The 20,443-nt window shown below is 47.8% G+C and overlaps 2 protein-coding genes across 6 annotated transcripts in view; one reads left to right on the top strand and one right to left on the bottom strand.

Annotated features, from left to right (window-relative positions):
• LOC120900388 overlaps positions 1-9,979 on the top strand; it is a 108,496-nt gene extending 98,517 nt beyond the window's left edge. For all 4 annotated transcript variants that reach the window (XM_040307330.1, XM_040307340.1, XM_040307312.1 and 1 more), the window contains 2 exons: positions 290-922; positions 5,819-9,979. In XM_040307330.1, coding sequence (XP_040163264.1) covers positions 640-922; positions 5,819-7,281 — 1,746 coding nt within the window. In that variant the 5' untranslated portion in view covers positions 290-639 and the 3' untranslated portion in view covers positions 7,282-9,979. The remainder of the gene's footprint in view (positions 1-289; positions 923-5,818) is intronic.
• A 279-nt stretch (positions 9,980-10,258) lies between these two features.
• The window catches only part of LOC120900381 (relaxin receptor 2-like), a 29,828-nt gene continuing 19,643 nt past the window's right edge, over positions 10,259-20,443 (bottom strand). For both annotated transcript variants that reach the window (XM_040307288.1, XM_040307298.1), the window contains exons 17-22: positions 19,925-20,398; positions 19,657-19,730; positions 13,433-13,545; positions 12,756-12,823; positions 11,380-11,434; positions 10,259-11,264 (exon numbers count right to left, since the gene is read on the bottom strand). In XM_040307288.1, coding sequence (XP_040163222.1) covers positions 11,223-11,264; positions 11,380-11,434; positions 12,756-12,823; positions 13,433-13,545; positions 19,657-19,730; positions 19,925-20,398 — 826 coding nt within the window. In that variant the 3' untranslated portion in view covers positions 10,259-11,222. The remainder of the gene's footprint in view (positions 11,265-11,379; positions 11,435-12,755; positions 12,824-13,432; positions 13,546-19,656; positions 19,731-19,924; positions 20,399-20,443) is intronic.

Genomic DNA, 20,443 nt, shown 5'->3' on the forward strand with positions numbered 1-20,443 from the left:
TGGCGTGGACGACGTGTACAGGCAGCGGGCCGCGGGAATGGGTTGCGTTTTAGTGGCCAGCAACTACCTTCACCTGTCCATCAATCGGTTTCATTTACGTGCCCGTCACATAAACGGAAGCCAAATGCTACAGCCCACCCCGCGAAACGCGTAGCGTCGCAAACACGTTGCATTTTAGTGTCTAATTATGTCCGCCGACAACGGGCCAACGGGCCGATATGGCTATTCGTCGCCAAACAATGCCGCTAGAGATTGCCTATTAACGTGCTGTGTTCATTTCTCGTTGCAGAATTCTGCCGCTATTTGTCGTCGATGTTGCTGCTAGCGAAGAGCATCAACCCGCCAACAACCGAGCCGGTGCGATGAGCCAGCTGCCGCCTTCCGATGCTTCGTTCGAGAAACAGCAGCAGCAACGACCGCAGCCTCACGTCTGAAGGATTGCTTCAACCACAACCATAAGGCCGCACACGCACATACGCCGCGGAATTCGCTGCAGTGCAGCAGCAGCATTTCCCCCTTTTGCCGATTAGGTGTATCAATTTGGCGTTCAAGCCTCCCTCCCCCCCTCTAATTGTGTGATAATCACACACACACTTATATACACCGGTCAGCCATACAGGCACGCAAGCAGGCACCAGCATGTCGCACCGAATGTCACCCAAGACGCGGGTCGTGTTCAAGTTCATCTTCGGCCTCGGCATCTGGTCGTTTCTGGTGCTGGGCTTCTTCAAGCTGAACGGCGACCCGGTGATGCCGCACCAGTTCCAGCAGTCGCCCATCAACGGCCGGCTGCTGCTGAACAAGGACAACCGATGGACCGGAAATGAGGCCACCTCGACCACCACCGACCGCTACCTGTCGCCGGCCGGGCTCGCGGGCGCAATGGCCGGCGTGGACGAGGTGCTCGTCGATAATCGTGCTGGTAAGTCGCTGCTGCTTCTACACCCTGTGTTTGTCTCTCCCTCTTTCTCTCTGCCTATCTCTCTCTTTCCCCTATCCAATCTCCGTCGCATCGTGGAATTGCATGCATGATTAGCATTCTTTAGCCACATCGGGCGAGGTAATAAAATGCGAAACCTGTCCGGCCCATTATGGCGCTGCACGGCCCGGCCGAACTGTCCACACGGTGACGAAGAGTGAGACGAATCAGAAGACGGTAGCTAGCACTCGTCAAGAACCCCTCAACCTCTTGATGTGCTGGAGTAGTCTTCTACAGTACAGCAGAGCTTCCTGTGGCAAGTGTAGCGCTTCTTCTTCCCTCCACTCCCGGGGGATGTTGTGCCCGGATGTTTGATTCGTGATCGTCGGTATGCAAATGGTCTGGCTGGGGCTTTTTTTACTGCCTTTAAAGTTTGCTTGCCGGGGAGCTCTTAGACCAATCAGCTATTCTGAGTTTTGTTGTGTTAATAATTGAGAGTTTAAACCATCTGCAGAACAGTGTTGGCTCCTCCACTGGAGGAGTGTGGAGTACACTTGCTTGAATGGCAAATCTGGGAAAACGATTAACTGCGAGGCTAATAACTTCTTGCGTTGCGTTATGGTGCTTCAGTTTTTGCTCCGAGAACACTGCACCAGGAATTTCCAGCAAAAATCAACTTTGATCACACACATGCTCTATCCACTCGCTTAGCTCGCGCTACTTCAAACCAGCGAATCGTAACGTCTGTCGTGTGTTAATTGATCAACTGATCACACATCTGTTTCCTTATTGATGCTATCACACGACGCTGTAAACGTTCGCAGAAGAGTTGCAAGTTCAAAGAACCTCACCGCACATTGGCACATTTATCCACTCGATCTGGTTGACGGTGGGATGGTGGTGTGGTTTCCGTTCTTAAAAAGCCTAACCATTGAATTCGCTGCAAAGTTTGTTTACCCTCGGTAAACATCAACTTCCCGTGACTTCAATCCAGTGTGTTATTTCTCCAGCAGTTCTGGGAAGCGTCGCGAAAAAGAGACGGCAGAAGAAGTGTCCCATCTTACCGTTTTCCTTACCGGAGGTGTGGTTGTACAGATTTCAAGCGCTTAGCAAACAATAAATAAAAAAAGGGATTTAAATCGAATCGTTCGATCCCAAAGCGTTGGTAAACTTTCTGCCACTTTTGGAACTGTATTGGAACTTGAGCCTCTGCCATAAAGAAAAGAACGTAGCCGTACTCTCACACGCGCTGTGATTGTAGCAGTTTTGTTTGCTGGTGTGAAAACAAATCCCGATCCCCTCGTGTGGGGGGTACGTGTTGCTCTCATCTCTATCTCCGCGTCTGCCTTTGAGCATCGAAATTTATTGCGTCTGTCATCTCGGAGCAATTTAACGCCTACTTCGTCTCGCGACGCGGTTGTCGCTGTGTACCCACAACACAGCAACATGGTGTAGCCGTCCTCTCTGCGCCACCTAAGCCACCGATTATCGAAGATGTCACCCAGCCGTTTTGGAGTTTTCGGGCAAACGGACCCAGCGGAACAACATCTCGACAACAGTCGTAAACTATGCCGACAAAAACATTATTTACATACACACGCTTCTTCCAATCACCGAAAACTTATGTCTTCTAGCAAGTACCAGCAACAGGACGTTCGTTCGTGTTTGGAAATCCCCCGGAGTAAAACCTAAACTCCCCACTCCGATGGATCCATCCGAGCAATATCTGAGCGTACTTAAGCTTGAAAAGTTTAACAACCGATCGATCGTAAATGTTTAATGACACTGACGAAGCCTATTTACAGTCTACGTTGGAGAATCGATGGAAAAGAAGACCAGTTTGAGCTGAGGCATGATTGCAGTTGGAAGAATTTCTCTATATTTTCTTTTTTTTATTATGATCACACAAGAACATGTTTAAAACATTTCCTGTACGTCTCCTGGATGTCTTGAGATATTGATGGCTTGACCTATTTCTGCAATGGGGACAACCGCCATCTCCTGATTTTTGTTTGGTCAGGTGTACCTTGTTTTCCATAAATACAAGATTTATAAGCTTCTTTTAATATATCCCTTGAATGGGAAGTAAGGCAATGAATACTCGCAGGAAATTTGCATACACAATTTGCATAAACAAAAACAAAACAAAAAGAACATAAATACTACCTTACATGGAACGCTTTTGGTTAAAAATGATGCGAAACCAACGGGTGGACACGATGGCTTGACCTCAACCACTGCAGCGAAGAACCTACATATTGATCTTTGCTCGTAAGATGTCTTGCGTACACCTGTGGCAGAGTAGTTTCTGAAGCGAAAGACCACACAAAACATCAGGAAACTAATCGGCAACTCGGGGATTGGGGAACTCAAAATACGAAGATAAACTACCGAACCGATCTCTCCCACGTTGGCCGGCTACATACCAAACTGTGACATTCGGCACATCGATGCCAAAGCATTGGACTCCACTACCAGTGGAATGCGTTCCTAACTTTTCCCCCCGGCTTCGACCCCCTGGAGCCCTGGAACCTTTGAATAGAGGCCATCATCTTTTGAGGCCGAAGCGATCAGGCTAGAGGATAGTGATCGTGTACCCATGGTCCATCAAACGATACGATTCGTTCCCGATTTTCGCCTATTTTTGTCCACCCGGGTCCATCACCGTCATCGTCATCGTCATCGGTGAGCTGGCCGCGCATGTGAGTGCTTTCGTCGTGTGCGTTTCGTCTATTGATTTATTGCCCGGTTTGCCTCTGTCGGAGGCAAAGGCAACGGGCGATCGCACGCTGGCCCCGGGCGGCCCGCGGCCACGAGAAGAAGCCAGGCTCGGAATGGGTTTGGGATTTAGATCAAGTAACTGTACTTTGACTGCCGAGGACCGTGAGTCTCCACCCCCTTGCTATCGATTCTGATGGCATTCTGAAGGCGTTCGGCCCCCTGGATGCCCTTGGGCATGGGAATGTTCGGCGCCTAGCTGCTATTAGGCGAGGCAGAGTCCCGGGTCTTCGATTTCGTTTTCGATTCCCGATTCCCGTACGTTGAGACGGACGTGCTTCTGCTGCCGCTGCTGACCTGTGTAAAGAGGACGGCAAAGTGTGTTGCATACGGACGGAATTGAGGCTAGAGATCGCGGTCGGGGTCGTCGTGCCTTTGTGGATACTTGAACACCTACAACACGTAGCTGAAATTCAACACGTTCCACATTCATTCAAATCACAGACACACACTCACACACACACAACTCTTGCAGATATTCATACGCAGAAACCATACCTTGACCGACGCAGTTTTTTGAAGAAGGAACAGAGCGATCTGCATCTAGATCTCGTTGGCCAATTCCAAGCGTCTTTGGTAAATAAAAAGTCCCGTTCTTCGATTTGCTCTTTATAATCTGTTCCATGTCGGTCAGCGTTCAGCGACGGTGAAGCGAATGGCTAATTAGCCGGCGACGGTTGTTTTGCGTTTCCTCAAACGTGTTGGTCGGTTGGGGATGGGCTAGCGGCAGCAGAAGTAGAACGGTTGACCGTATCGGATGCGCCATATGATCTTCGAAAGGGACAACACACACACACACATACACCAGAACGGCTAACGGTACAATGAAAAATGATAATTCCAGTGTCCGAAAAGCATCGTTATCCGGTCGTGTGCTTTTGCAAGGTTTGTTGCTTTCGCGCAAAGTGCACGGCGTTCCGCGGCGTATCATTTACACGCAGTTCAGAATTGGCTGCTGCCCAGGTGACTCGGCACATTCGAGCGAACTACGTTTTCGTACGTTCTGATGCGGCTTGACAAGCTCAATTAGGTCCTTAGCGATCAACTTTTTAGCGTCGTCGTATACTTTGCTTGCTGTTTCACCGTATCAAGCACGCTATGTTGACGTGGGTGTTATTAAAAGGGAACGTTTATTTTAAATTAAATGTACATTGTGACATTTATTTAATTTAGCTAACTGTTCATTTTGGTAGAAATGAAAGGAAATACTTGATAAGCGTATTTTATGCGCATTTCTTATTTTGTTGGAAGAGAAACCCAGAACCATTCTCTTGTTGAACAGGTGAAAGCATTCTCATTGTTTGAAAGCAACTTTCCTTGTATGAATTGTTGCATTTTCAACGTAGCTCATGTTTCAAGAAGCTGTTACGAACACGAACGTTTATTACGCGAATTAAGCTATACTTTTTCTTGCCGATCACTGATAACACCGGTGAGAATATAACAGAATTGCACTCAAATTCTTTACATGCGTTTCATGACCTCTCCCTAAATTTAAACCTAAACTTCCAACCGAGGCGGAAAATAGTTCACAAATACGCCGCTTCCCCGTGCCATCCTACGGCGTACGGACCGGCTTATCGCGTAATACGTAGATGGTCACGTTTGGTCATGGTCACGGCGTTTGAGTTTGCTTTCCGTGCGTGCGGCCTAGACGGAGGCGTTTATTTGCAAAGTTTTATTTGCTTGCATCAGCACGAACTATGTATGTACACACACTTAATCATTTGAGTTGTAAAGTACAATTAAAGTAAGGATTACGTGCATTGTTTGTTTGTAAAGGAAGGAAGTTGAAGGTGCAACTGAATATATTTTCAATCCCCAAACATGAACGAGTAGCTCAATGCCGTTTCTTGGCAATCACATCACATTGCTCAAATTCCTCACATTCTCCTTTCAACTTGACGTCACGCATCGCGGGCTACGGACAGTGTCGCGTACGTGACGGCACTCCAATCTTTACAATGTTGCATATGTTGCGCTTAATCCATGTTCTTGCGTATGTCGTCTTTCCGCGCAAAAGGCAATTAATATTCATATCGTTTGATGGTAAAATTAATTTGCTTTTCTTGACTTCTCCGTCTCTCTCTCTCTTTCTCACTCTCCTACCGTTACCAACAGTGATCGATGATGAGCAGCTGGTGCGGGACGTGGAATCACGGCTACCCTCCCTGCCGATCGCGTACTGGAGCAAGCACAAGAACGTGGTGCAGAAGAAGGCATCCTGTGCCCGCTACCCGTCCATCTTCGAGCTCGAGTTCAACAACATCTACTGGCAGACGCTGCGCAGCACGAACGGCACGTTCCAGTTGTTCGGTGCGTACTACGACATCCGGAAGCGGTCGCGCATCGGGCCGGCGGTCCGCATCCTCGGCATGATCGACCGGATCGAGCCGCGGGTCAAAACGTTCTGCCAGCTGTGGTTCGACGGCCAGAAGGAACCGTTCATCGTGAAAACGTTCGAGTACAAGTACATCTGGTTCAACAAGTGGGGCAACTACAAGCAGGGCATCTACCAGCCGTACCTGATCGCCTGCCAGATCCCGAAACCGTTCCGCGGGCTGGTGCCGGCGTCGGTTTCGCTGGTGGAGAAGCAGTGCGACACGGCGACCAACAATCTGCGCGTGCTGTACAATCGGCCGCTGGACGACGAGAAGCGCGGCTTTGCCGTGTGCGTCAAAGGGCTGGACTTTCTGTACGACGATCTGTCCGTGCGGTTGGTCGAGTGGATCGAGCTGCTCGGCATGCTCGGTGCGGACAAGGTGTTCTTCTACGAGCTGCAGGTGCATCCCAACATTTCCAAGGTGCTGCGGTACTACGAGGAGCAGGACCGGGTGCACGTCACGCCGCTGACGCTGCCGGGCGGGCAGCCCAACGTGCCCGGCTTCCAGCATCTGTTTCTGTCGAAGAAAACGACCCACAAGCGGCAGAACGAGCTGATCCCGTACAACGACTGTCTGTACAAGAACATGTACAAGTACAACTTTATCGCGCTGCTCGACATTGACGAGGTGATCATGCCCCGCCGGCCGGAGGATCGCACCTGGCACGACCTGATGGAGCGGGTCGTCGCGAAGGGCATGAAGCTGAAGAACGACACCTACCCGAGCTACAACGTGCGGAACGTGTACTTCTTCGACCGGGGCGACCAGCACGAGCACGACTGGGCGAAGGATACGCCGCGCTACATGCACATGCTGCAGCACGTGACGCGCGCCAAGAACTACACCAAGCCGAACCAGTACGTCAAGTGTTTCCACAATCCGGAGCGCGTGCTGACGCTGCACAATCACTTCCCGATCGCCTGTCTCGGCGGCACCTGCCACTCCTACCCGGTGTCGACGGATGACGCCCAGCTGCAGCACTACCGGGCCGACTGTGTGCGTACGCTCAAGAAGAGCTGCGAGGAGTTCAAGGAGAACCAGGTCCGGGATACCACGATCTGGAAGTACAAGGACGAGCTGATACAGCGCACGCGCCGCACGCTCGATGTGCTCGGGTTCTTCAAGCCGTCCACGGCGGGGGGCGGTGGCGGAGGTGGGTCGCTGTTGCGCGGTGGCAAGGACTCGCTCTACAAGCGGTGACTGTTGGCACGGGTCCGCAGTCTGTTCAGTCTCTAGTAGCAGCGCGAACTGTGAGCGGTTTTGTGGCGCATACACACCACTGTTACTAGTACTTTCCTAGTGTCACTACTATTACAATTACTACTACTACTACTTCGACTACTACCAGTACGAACGTAAGGCTTTTAGGTTAGGTAGGAACGAGATCGAGTTCGTGCGGAGAAGCAGGCGCAATTGTATAAAGTGAATACTCCATTCGAGGGAACGGTGGGTTCGTAGTGAGAGGGATAGTAACTATTGTAAGTGCTCCAGAAGAATCGTCGGGGCGTGTTCTGACAGTTCGAACCTGTTCAGAAACAAAACAGTAGCCAGAGACTGTTCGAAACGGGTTGAACCTATGAGGCCTTCCCGCTAAACCTGCCTGGCTCGGACTGTATGAGTGTATGTTTGTTGTGAGCGTTCTCGTGTGTGTGTGTGTATAACCTGTGTGATCACGTAGCTAAGTAGGTTTGTGATAGTCACACTGTCATCGTCTGTTCGATCGTCCGGGGGAATGAAAGAGCTTGTATGGATGAGTATTGCGTGGTTGCGAACTGTACAAAGTAATATCAGTATGGATGAGTGTAGCACAGTACCAGAGGACTACGAGTTAGCAAACGGACTGGAGTCTCATTCCAGGTTCCTCACCACCAGAGGGAGGGTCTCTCCTACTTCATTTCGATGCGGCTCGCTTAAAAAAACAAACCCAGATTATTCACAGTAGGCTGGTGCTAGTTGTGACAAGGAGATTTCCTTCTTACCCGTACTATGGCACCGTCGAAGCCTGCTTTGCTCTACCCAGTAGCTTCGTTAAACGCGCCCATTGCCGGTGATACGATTTGGGCAGGCGGCAGTAAAACCCTTCCACAGCATCACCCAGTTCACTGAATCGATTCACTCACCCGCACTAGAGCGCGGTGCACGTTAAAGCATACACACACAGGAGCGCACTTTCGCTCGCGCTTCGTTAACTCCTTTTGCCTCGTTGTTCTATTTATAAAGGCTACACATAAATAAATATACACATACGAAGTAAGTAAGTAAGCAAGAACAAGGTACAGGGACGCAGGGGCACGTGGTTCAGCGTGGTCCCGATCACCCGAAACGGGATGAAAGGCAATGTTGGGGATACCGGCTGCTGTCTACTACACCACGCCGGCTAGAGTAATACACGGTGTGTACGGTGTCGGTGCTGTTTTCCGGGTTTATTGGGGTGTGAATAAGCGCTACCGAACCGTTGAGATTGTTGTATAAAAAAAAACTGCATACTAGGTAATACGGTAAAAATGGGGTGAAAAAAAAACCGCCCAATAGTGGATTCGAGGCGCAAAATGTGACAATGTTACGCACGCACATATTAGCTAGGAATTTTGTTAATTAGGTACTACTATTGATGCTATTGAAAAACAAAGCAGCACACTAATGGCTCTGATCGAATACCTTTGTACATATGAAAGACTGAATTCGAGAGGTTAATCGGCACGCGGTGAAATGGGTGCGAAATCAAGGAACGGGCAAATATCCCCCTGGTTGTATGCAATCTGCAGCACATTAGGCTCCCAATACGGGGCAGTTCATTCTGATTTAGCGTGCTGTTAAATAATTGTTAAACCAGGAAAGTGGCAATGATTTCCGATAAAACAGCAAGAAAAGGAGAAGGCACATGAAAAAGAAAAAAAGACAGTTACGTATTTAAAAAAAAAAACGAATCACGTTCAAGGCACGACGCTGATGGACGCTGTAGATGGAGTTTGTTATTTATTATGTGAATGTGGGAATGTACATTCCTCCAACTTAGCTGTTTATTTCTTTCGTTTAAGTACGTGTAGCTGTCTCATTTACTACTGTCGTGGTGGTGGTGTCGTTTGCATGTGTAATAGAAGATCAAGGATTAAGCCGTTAGTCGCCCACACACCGATCCCGATCTGACATCACTAAATGGGCAGTAAATGCGGCGTAACGTGAATCTCGTCGCTTCCGTTACCAGCCAGTCAGTCAGTCAGTCCTTACCAGTCCTTTCCTTTGTTTTCTTTTATGATTTCCCCCACCATGAGCTGTGCATAGTTGGAAAGAGGGATAGGGGGAAATGCGGCAAAGGAATAATGCGAACTTTAAAAAGATTTCCTACCTAGAGAAGATTGTTAAGCATTGTTTGCGGAGTGGTACCGCCCGGGCGCACACCGGTAGACCTCCCGATTGGCGCCAGTAATGGGTGGCTTATTGTTAGTGGAAGGTGTTACTAAACACACGGTTGAAGGGCGCATCGAATGCGACATATATAGTGTGACAACGCGTTGGGAAGAGAAGAGACAGAGACAGAGCAGCAGAAACTGCCCTACGGTTCGGACTGGAGTTCGTTGCGGGTCTAAAAGTTCCTCGCACGGAAGTCTCCGGGACAGGAGTATGATGGTAGCGGGGTATACCCGGGGTGTGAGGTACGTTTGTGAAGCATATCCTTAGGCGCGAAAGCAGTCATTTACTTGTAAAAGCTAACGTAAACAGTAATCTAGGCAATTGGGACCGAATCATCACCGGAGTTGAGTGGCCGGCAAATCCACCAAGTGTATTGTGAGTGATCTGAATCAATAGAAGAAGAAGAAGAAGAAGACGCGGGGGGAACAGATGGGCCGGGCATAGAACGGAATAAATTATGAAACGAAGAAATGTGTCGAAAACTTAACCCGTTTGTTAAGTGTGTTTTTGTGTTGCATGATTATGAGAAAGATATCACCTCTTTTCCGAAAAGAAATCAAACAAACTAACAAACTTTGCCCTTGAACTTGTTTTAGTATTAACAACACCTGTTCGTTCCACTCGTTTCCGCCAGAGAGCGCTAGCGTAAAGAGTACACTAAATCGAACAAAGAACTGTCCGAAACGTATTTTACTTATGGTTCTAACGGTGTAGCAACATTTCGATCCTGAACCTTCTTTACCATTACATGTTTATGTATGTTTAGTCAATTAAAAAAAAAAAACAATCAAAACACACGAGCATTTCATGCTCGATCACATCGAGTTCCACTTCGAGCTTTACTTTACACTTTGGTGTACACAACAGTTAAACTTTTTTTTATAAAATTAACTTTTCTTTCTATTCAACTATGCTCATTTTGTTGTAGTTCATTTCATCTGTAAAACGTTCAGCACGTACAAAGTGTTGCGGAAGTGCAATTCTATCCGCGACCTTTGTTTAGCGCCATCTATCGTTAAAATGTAAGCTCCTTGGAAGCGGTTTGAGAAAATATGGAAACAGCATTCGACCCGAATGATCGACGTAACGACGTGTTTCGGTAGGCAAATAAGCTTCTCCTTGTTGGGTTGTTTTTCACCGCTCCTCCTCCTCCTCCCTCCCGCTCAGTTTCAACCATCCACCAAACCAAAGCGGCTAGTTTCTTTTATCACAGTCATTTCTAGGCTTCACTTCGCCCCCTCCCCCGCGGCTCAAAAGTCAAACGTTTCCGTGCTCGAGTTCGAGCAACGTTCCATCAGCATCAGCACCGCGGTGGCCGATCGATGCTTCCGGTGGCCACAGCTGCCGGATCCTCCCTGTCCCTGCTGCGGGCGCTCGTAGCCAGCGGGCGGTCCGGCACACACAAACCGGTTCTGGTGTTGCGGTCCATGCTGCCCATCAAACACAACCAGTGCGGCCATCTCCATCGGTATGTCGCGTTCCGCCCGATCCTGCTCGATGTTGGTGATGATCGTCGAGGGGGAGGAGGGCAACGAGGAAGGCACACGCAGCATACCGGTCCCGCAGCCCGCCGCTGACCCCGGATGGCCCTGCTTCGATGGGTGGTGCACACTGTTGGGCAGGAAGCAGTGCCGATGGTTCCGATGGTCGGAGGTATCGGACGCGTCGGAGGGCCGGTGCCGAACGCTGCGGATACTGCGCCGGTCTGGTGCACCCCCGTTCGACAACTGCTATTTAAACTCGTACACCTTCGTGTTGGATGACATGCGTTCCTGTTTGGTGGTGGTGTGTGAGTGTGTGTATGAAACAATGAGGGAGCAAAACAAATCACTTTAATCTTAATGGGTTCTTTTTTGTTATAGCGAAACTGTAAGGAACGCTACTTACCCTTCGATTCATCATACGTTTGCTTCCGTTGTGCGAAAACTGTGCCATCGAGTTCCTGGAAGGAGCGAACCGGTTCATCGGGGAGTGTGCCAAAAGGAAAGGACAAACATATTAAATGTATTAATCGAAGCGGGTATCGTGTAGCTAGGGGCTGGACGGAATTCTACGAAATTTGAGGAACAATTTAACCCACTTTGGCAGCGTTTTCAACTCAGTTGACATTGTACGTTAAGTAAAGGCTGAAAGCAAATGCTGAAACGGCAACCTTAGCAAGCGAGCTGCATACTTTCAGGCGCTTTAGTTCAGTGTGGCTGTAAAGTATGCAATCCGCACGTCATATAAAGCCGGTTTGTTTCTTTTTATGCAATGCTAACCAGCTTTCAGTCCTTTCGTGCTTGAGTGCGTTTGGATGGAATAAATTTCTCCGAAAATATAGCACCCGTGTTATTGTGGGAATAAATTCAAACTGGCCTCGGTGTAGCAGCTAGAACAGTTTCCCAGGAATATATCCCTTGAACAAGATAAATCGAAAATACACTTTCAAGAACAGGCTGGTCTCCAGTCAACCATTGTGGGAGGGACTCTCCTTCTAATGAAATACAATATGTTGCTCTATCTTTTTCCCAGAGGTAAGAACTCTTCACTGCCGAGAGTCGATCTCACCGGATATATGCCATTACGCCGCTCTGATCCATTATTACTTCCGCAGGTAGGAAATTGAAAGCGAAACACTGGTTGGTGGACATAAAAAAGGATTAAATACATCCGAACGCCGTACCCAATCTTTCCCGGCTGCTCTTGGGATAATGAACCGGCCGTGAAAAACGAACTCATTGTTCACCTGCTGGATGCAGCTGAGCGGTAAAAGGCGAAAACGGAACAACCCTTGGTATCCTTTACACCTGCAACGAAGGTAAGGATTTTTTTGCCGCTATCAAACGTTAATTATCCTTCGCCTTGAAGAAAAGGTGCTGCTTTCGCGCGCTTCCCATCCCGGGTCCGGGTACGAGTTCTGATCTTCATCCGGACCCTTGCAAATTGATGCTCACTAAATCATTTTATTCGCGTTTCGGTTACGCTCCATGCCGTGCGTTTACAATGTTTGCGTCGTCCCACCAGTCATTAAAACATCATTAGCCCGATATCCTTCCCCCGCGTGGTGGTCTTTTAAGGGGAGGGAGGGAGGGGTGGGAGGAGGAGTGGCAGAACGATACCGAGCGCTTCGCACGCTACGGAACAGGAAAGCGAAGAATTGGTCACGCGAAATTTGTAAACTAACTATGGTGAGTGAAAGCAGACGTTTCGGGAAAGCTGGCCGGATGAACTAAATAGCAGCAAAGGAAGAACATTTAAAATTCATTTAATCCTCAACTTACCGCGAGTCGATTGCTGAATCATATTCGGGATGAGCGCCACATGGTAGCGAATAGCAGAAGCGCGCTAGCTGTGAAATGAAATGGGAAAAAATATAGTAGCGCCATCTAGCGGTGATTAGTTTAAGCTTATGTATGACAGTTGTAGCACAGTTCGAACAGTTTTCTGAGCACTGTGGTATTAGTTTGGAGATTTTGTTTTTTTAATGATAAAATTGTAAACTAAATATTGAAACAGTTATTAAACGTTTTACAGGGTTTCCCGCGATTTATTTGTTGGATCCCATAAATTTTGGCGGGTTTCCATATTTTTCTTGGTGCGTTCCCACGGTTTTTTGGCCGTTTGCCAGAGTTTTTTTAATCCAATTGTATTGATATCCAATTGGAAAATACCAATAAATTATGGGAACGAACCAAAAATCGATGGGAACCCACCAAAAAATCATGGGAACTGACCAATTAATCGTGGAAAACCCTGTATAAGCAACTAAATCGAAAAATTGCCATTCTTTGCGGGATGCCGAATTAGCTGAATCACGTATCTTTCTAATTACGCATTAAACACGATATTTTTTTATCCCTGATAAAAGCTACCCTAAATAATTTTAAATGTTTAAATCTCTCAGGCAATACATTGCACAGAAATATACTAACGTTACTCCAACGGCAACAAAACTTACCTGTTGCTTAAACTGTGCCGTCGTCAATGTGTACAGTACCGGGTTGAGGGCGGAATTGATCGGTAGTACCAGCACCGCTAGCCACGCGTACAGGGACGGGGAAATTTCATACCCTAAAAAGGCAAAAAAAAGAAAGGAAACAGTATACAGGATCACGTATGGAGCGAAGCTCAGCGAACGCAAAAGCGAGCGTGACTGAACGGTTCGCTTATTTGCATTTCTTATTTGATGTATCCGCACAGCTGGTACAGCAACACATTTCCAGTAGGAGAAGGCGATACGACGCGACTGTCAATGGTGTAAAGGAAAAGTTTGCAGCTGATGGAGAAGGTTCCTAATGCAATAAATTCAATTTTACAATTCATATGGAACAGCACCTCGCGATGAATTTGCTCAACACTGCTCATCAACAATCGGTTTCGTGAACCGCAATGAATTTAATTAAACATGAATAAAACCATACCAATCCTTACCGACTATCGTGAGCATGATAAATGGTTCCGTCAGTCTTTCCCAGTGGCACCCTCAAATGTCACTCGTTTCTCACATGTTCCTGCTTTTTTCACACACACACATCCTGCTGTGATCCTTTCAACTGTCACTCAAAACTTATCGATGGAACAGAACTGCGGTCTATTACTGTGAGACCGCCCGCGCACAGCAGCCGTCAAAAACCATGGTTAAGCTTATTGCAATGCAAGACGATGCTGTCATGCAAACCTCTCCAGGGACACTGTCTACCACTGGGTGGTGGTGTGTTAAAAGCTCCGCAATAAACCTTATCCCTTCCCATGGAAACTATTCCCCCCGCTCAATGAAAGAGAGAGAGAGAGTGCGACGAGATTAAGAAGTGTGAACAAGGATAAACGCGACACACTCGCATTGGCAACCATTGCGTTGCGTTCATCATTAATCATTCGAAATGTTTCCGAGCGACTGGCCGGTGTAGATAACTGGCGCAATTTCGGTGCGTAATTGTGATGAATGCTCGCGTGCGGAGTTTGCGAAGGTTTCGGGTGCGAACAATTGTCTTCTTTATTGAGTGCTACTGTCTCACAATGTTTACTAGAATAAGGCAACTATGTGTCATAATTATGCAACCAAAGCTTTAATGTTATAGAATGCACTGTAATATCGCACGGAAATGAATTCATAAATAATACGCAAAAAACAAAACAAACAAAACCCATAAAATACCATCAAAATGTGCACGGTGAACGGAAAATTCGCATTAAAAAGGCAAAGCTCAAAAACACGTAAACTATCCGATCAAACGAGCTAATGTGTAGGTGGTCTTGTAGAGCAACTAAAAATAATAAAATATGGGTAAAAAACTCTACCCAAAAAAAGAGACCGAGACCGTGAGTTTCCACTTTGGCGAACCGCCAAAAAATATGCCACCGGATACGTGACATATCTTGTTTTGCCTAACGAGATGCTGGGCACCCCCTCCTCGCGGTAGCCATTGCCGGTTGAATGGAACAAGAAGGTTAAAATAACTTTAAAAAAAAACACATACACACTGCCCAAAACTCTCAAATAAGCATGAAAAACAACCAACAAACCGATCGGTGGTTGATGATCAAAGGGCAGAACGTGAAGACCATCCTAGAGCCAGGGCTGGGGGTATGCGGCAAGCATCAAAAAGTCAACTACACACTCGACCGGCAGACCAAGCGAGTCCCGTGGACCGGTCGAGTTTCGAGCAGCTCGGAGCAAAACCTCACATTACACGACACCAGGCGCCTCCATTCAACCTTTCCCGTACACCTTCTACGGCGGGATAGGCGGGACGGCGGATTGATCGTGCCCGTGGCTGGTGGTGTAGCAAGAACAACAACAACAAAAAATGTTCCAAAACGATGCCAAACGGGGTAAACGGGGGAAAAACCACAGAAGCCGTGGGCCTTGGGGCACAAACCCGTCGTAACACGATAATAGGAGTAATGCCATTTTATTTATGGTTCGGGGTTTCGTCGTCCCGGCTATCCATGACATGGCTTTGCGTGGCGACTGCCCGAACGGAGGACAAGTTTGATGAGCAAGTGAGAAGTGAAGAGAGGGAGTGTCTGTGAGAGAGAGAGAGAGGCTGTGAAAGGAAATGAATGTGTTAGAAAGACACGGAAGGAAGGAAGGATCTGTTCCAGCTTCCGGTTCCAGCCCATTTTCTCTCACGCTCGCTTCCTATCACTTCCAATCCCTCTCACTATCGTCCTACTTGAACAGTAACGTGCATGCAGAGGTAATGGGACCAGCTTCAGCGTTGGTGGTTATTTCCTTGTATCTTTTTTTGCTTTTGCTGCTCCACTGCTGGGAAATATTTCAAAATGCTTTATAGTAATAATGGTCTGATTTGTACTTTGCCACACGGCGAGGGGCGTGAAAGTGTAAGTGCAGCCAATGCGCTAAAGCGACCGTAAGTATGACAAAATGTTTCATCCACATTTCACAAATGGCGTTTAATATGAGAAGTGGTTTGCCAGCGTTGCGCCATGGATGGTGTGCGTGTTACAAATGGAGGTGGAAATGGGTGGAATGGAATTGGTTGGCGTCTTAATTTTATTTAGAATTTTTATAAGATATATAACAAATCAGCCGAAAAGCTCTCCGTGGGCTGAATCATAACAAGGCACCTGTAACCGACGGAATCGCAGCTGAAGTGGTAAAAAATGGAGATGCACACTAGCCAGCTGAAGGTGGATGGAAAATTCTCAGGGCCATTTGCAACTACTAACGGTCTGAACCATGGGGTTTGCCTGTCTCCTATTCAACTTGGCACTAGAAAGGGTCACCCGCGACTCGAGGGTGGAGACTACGGGAACCCTCTTCTATAAGTCAACCCAGATCCTGGCATACATCAGCTTACCAAGCGATCGAGCAGGCGACAGAGAGCCTCGGACTTCAGATAAACCAAACTAATGGTTATAACATCAGCGCCCCTACCAATAACTAATCCAAACTTACGCAGGCGTGACGTACAGATACGTGAACCCACTTTTAACACGTTAAGCGCCGTGTCATATAAATTCGCATGACGGTTGTGCTCGCCGTTCAGCTTCGCATCTGACGCTCAGTAAATCTCTTGAGAACGAAAGAGGTAGGAAAGAGAGAACGAGAACGACATGTGCTACGCCGCTTATCGCAATGAAACAAAAGAGTGATAACAATGGCACGAGAAACTGTCGCTCTCATCGCTCTCTTGCCATGCGCTACGTGCTCACTCAAAAACTGTGACGTCAGGCCGGTGGTCAAAGTGTTAAAGTCGTCCCAGAATTTACCTATCTCAAAGGTCAAAGGTCAGCAACGACAATAGCATGGTGGTAGAGTTGCGCGCAAGGTTGCTGGCTGCCAACCGGTCATTCTACAATCTGAGAAAGCAATTCACCTCAAATAACCAATCGCGACGGACGAAGCTGGGACTATATAGCACCTATATAGTACCGGTACTCACATACGCCTATGATATATGGACACTGTCCAAATCTGACGGAATCCCATGTGTGTGGAAGGACAATGATGGAGGCGATATAATGACGAGCTATACGAGATGTATGGCGATCTCACTGTCGTGCATCTAGCTCGTCAGGCTCCAGTGAGCATGGAAACGAATGATCCAGCCCGTAAAGTCAGAAGTTTGGAGAGTGGTAGGCCCATTCTGAGGTGGCATGATGGCGTGTAGGCGTTCACCCTTAAGGCCGGGATAACGGACTGACAAATGTAGACGCGAGACCGTGAGCGGTTTCGGACACTCCTGTGGTAGGCCAAGGTTACGAAACAGTTGTAGCGCCGGATAAGTAAGTAAGTAACATAACAAATATTGAGCTCAGAATAAGAGTTCCCCGAAGTACGACTCGGGTAGTTGAGAAATCTTCAGAATTTTTTATGAAACGGCTATCGGTAAGAATTAAAAAAAATCAATCAATCATAGCTAAATGACAGCTGTAAATTGTCAAAATGAACAAAAATCATGTATGCGAATTGTCGTATCTTGTTGTAGCTCGAGGGTCGCCTGTAGATTAACAATGAATGGAGACGCATGGTTATTGATGTCACACTCCACACTTGAATGAAATGGTGAAAATGCTAGCATTGCAACTCACATCGCAAACTGACTCGGTAAACCCTGTAACATATTGGGCTATGAACAGATTAAATGGAATAACACCGATTATAAACGACTGCAGAAAGCTTCTTAAACTATAATGTGTAATGGTTAAATTTAAACATTTCAACAAAAACCAACGATCTCATCAACCGAATTTCGGCTCCATTGAGCCGCGAACGAACCACGAACTAGGTCGGTCCCCAGTTCGCCTCGCTGATGCACATTTGTAGCCATTTCAAATGCATTCTGCCCTACTGCCGTGTTCCAGAAACCAAAGCTCATCCTCCAACGAACCACACCACACAGCGAGTACATGACCAACAACCATTGCGATCGAAACGTTCGCGCTACTCCGGAATGGTGTTTGCCCGCCTGTTTCCCTGCCGTTGTATCATTGTGACAGTGTGTGACCATCTTCAGCTTCAGCTGCAACTGTGTGCGACGGGATTGGTAGTGGTTTTTCCTCTGATTTCCCTCACACCAATCGCGCAACGACGAAATTCAATTAATTGTAACCTCATCAGTGAACCAGCGGTAGCGGCAAGCCACCCAGCGGAAAGGTAGAGCTTAAATGCTTTAATTATTTCGACGCAACGAATCGGAAAAGTGAACGCCCGTATAAGCCCCCGATCGATTCGATAAATCAAACTACACACAGCTAGTTCGCAGCTAAACACGGCGCCTTTCCACCGAAAAGCTTTTCTCCACCGTTTTAATGACACTGTTTGCATATGGAAACTCCAGCACTGGAGCTGGCGTTTGTGTGTTGTAACAAATCATAGCCTCGAGCAGACCACCACTGACACAAACAGGGCACGATTGTTCGTGTCCCATGTGCCGAAAAGGTTGAGTGGCTGTTTCGAAACGTACGTTCCGCCCAGCTTCTCGATGACTTTCCGCGTGGAAATAAATTGGAATACCGTTCTTACTTCGATGCACAATCCAAACGATGCAAAACCACAACACCTCACACAAACAACAGTACGAGAGCAAGAGGAAATGTTTTTCTCGTCAATCGAACAAAAAGCCATGCCCCGGTGGCACGTTGTTCTTGTCATGGTAAATAAATTGAAAAACAGTCTGCGCCCAAGCTTGTTGTTTCCCTTGGACCCTTCAATTAGCAGGCAGCGACCAGTGCTTCAGTGTGATACAGGCTGGTCCAATGTCCGTTTCGTCTGGCTTGATGAAGATTAAATTGTTTCACGCCCAGCGCCAAATTTCGAAATTGTAAAGAAAAAAAACTGTATTTCTATCCCCCACCGCCTGACTTGGCATCGTCTTGGCACCAGACAGCCGAGGCAAGCGATCGAATAAAAGAGCCACATTTCTTGTGCGGTTTTTGTTTGCATTTTTTAATGTACATTTATTCTTCCAATCTGCTTAGAGAGGAGAAATAGCAGCTTCTTTGGTGCTGTGTGTGTGTGTGTGTGTGTGTGTTTTCCGTAAAGCTGCTTTTTGCTAATGTGGGTGAGACGAAAATGAGATTTTCCATGAAAGAAATTAGCTTCAAGTTGCCTTCCAAGGGGCATGCTGCTTCGTTTAACTGTGGCTAATTCTTTCACCCACCCCTTGACACGATTCTTCCATCGGCTTATTTCCAGCGGTCAGCCGTAGGCTAATTGCTTCCGGATGAGGGTGCGCTGTAGACGCAGTGGATAAGGCAGCAGGCCTCGGGAAAGCCAAATCTTGTCGATTGGAAAATTGAATTAAATTACAGGTGCTGTAAAGTGAAGTTGACCCGATTTAGGGCGAACGGCGAAATTAGCAACACCGAGACGAAAATGGTAGCTTTCGGTTTAACTGGTTTTTTAGAACTTAAAGCTACATTCTTAGCGCAACTAGTTGATTCATTAATCACCCTTTTCCAAGCACTCGCTATTGGGGCTTTTCGTTACAAAAGAGCTTCAAAATAGCGACTAGATACATTCTTTGATTACATCAACTCCAATTATCGTATGCATAAAGCAGCTCTCCCTTTACGGCATCCCGGTTACACTATCAACATATGCAAAGTGATCTGCCCATGCTGGAGATGTTATCCTTTCCCCCTAGAAACCAACAAATAACATTCACCCTCCCCACGGTACACCGAAGCAGCGTCCGGCTGTGAGTCACTTACCTGCTAGCGCAACTAATTTCACTACAATCACCGGCATCCAGCAGACACAATCCGTTGCAACGATGATGGCGAACCTGTAGGACGGGGTAATAAAAGAGAACCAAGCAGTGAAGAGTGTATTGGTTAGAAAGAGAGAGAGAGCAAAACTCCACAGGACGATGCTTTGCATACTCCGAACGAGTGCTGCGTTGCGGAGTATCGCTAACACTGTCCACAGGTGATGTCTCTGTCCACCGACTGTGGAGGTGCAGGGGCTCGTACCACCTACCTTCTCGCGACCACCTTCTCCCGGCAGTTCAGCGTGTTGCGCGTTTCGTTCCGGGAGACGCGAATGGCTTGCAGCATCCGCAGGTACGAGATGCCGATGAACAGCAGCGACACCGTGTTCACCAGGATGAACAGCCCGGCCGAATACTCCCAGCCCATCGCGTACGGGTCGTGTATGTGCACCGACAGGCACACCCCGTTGCTGCCGTAAAAGTGTGGCCCAAAGTACTCGGTCGCGGACAGTGGGGCGATGGCGGCGGCCGTCGCCACGCCCCACAGCACGGCCAGCCGCAGGATGACGCGCGTTTTGCTGCTGGACCGTTGGTAGAGCGGTCGCGTCACCGACACCAGCCGGTCCCAGGTGACGAGCGTCAGCAGCAGCGTGGACGACTGGCAGCTGAGCGTGCTGAGAAAGCCACTAAACGCACAGATCGAGCTCATGCGCCACTCTTCGTCATGGGTAAGATATTCACCTCTGGGGAGAAAAAACCATGCAAAAAACCACCGTTAGCCACTGTAA

The sequence above is a fragment of the Anopheles arabiensis genome, chromosome 2, assembly GCF_016920715.1.
Source record: "Anopheles arabiensis isolate DONGOLA chromosome 2, AaraD3, whole genome shotgun sequence".
Taxonomy (NCBI): domain Eukaryota; kingdom Metazoa; phylum Arthropoda; class Insecta; order Diptera; family Culicidae; genus Anopheles; species Anopheles arabiensis.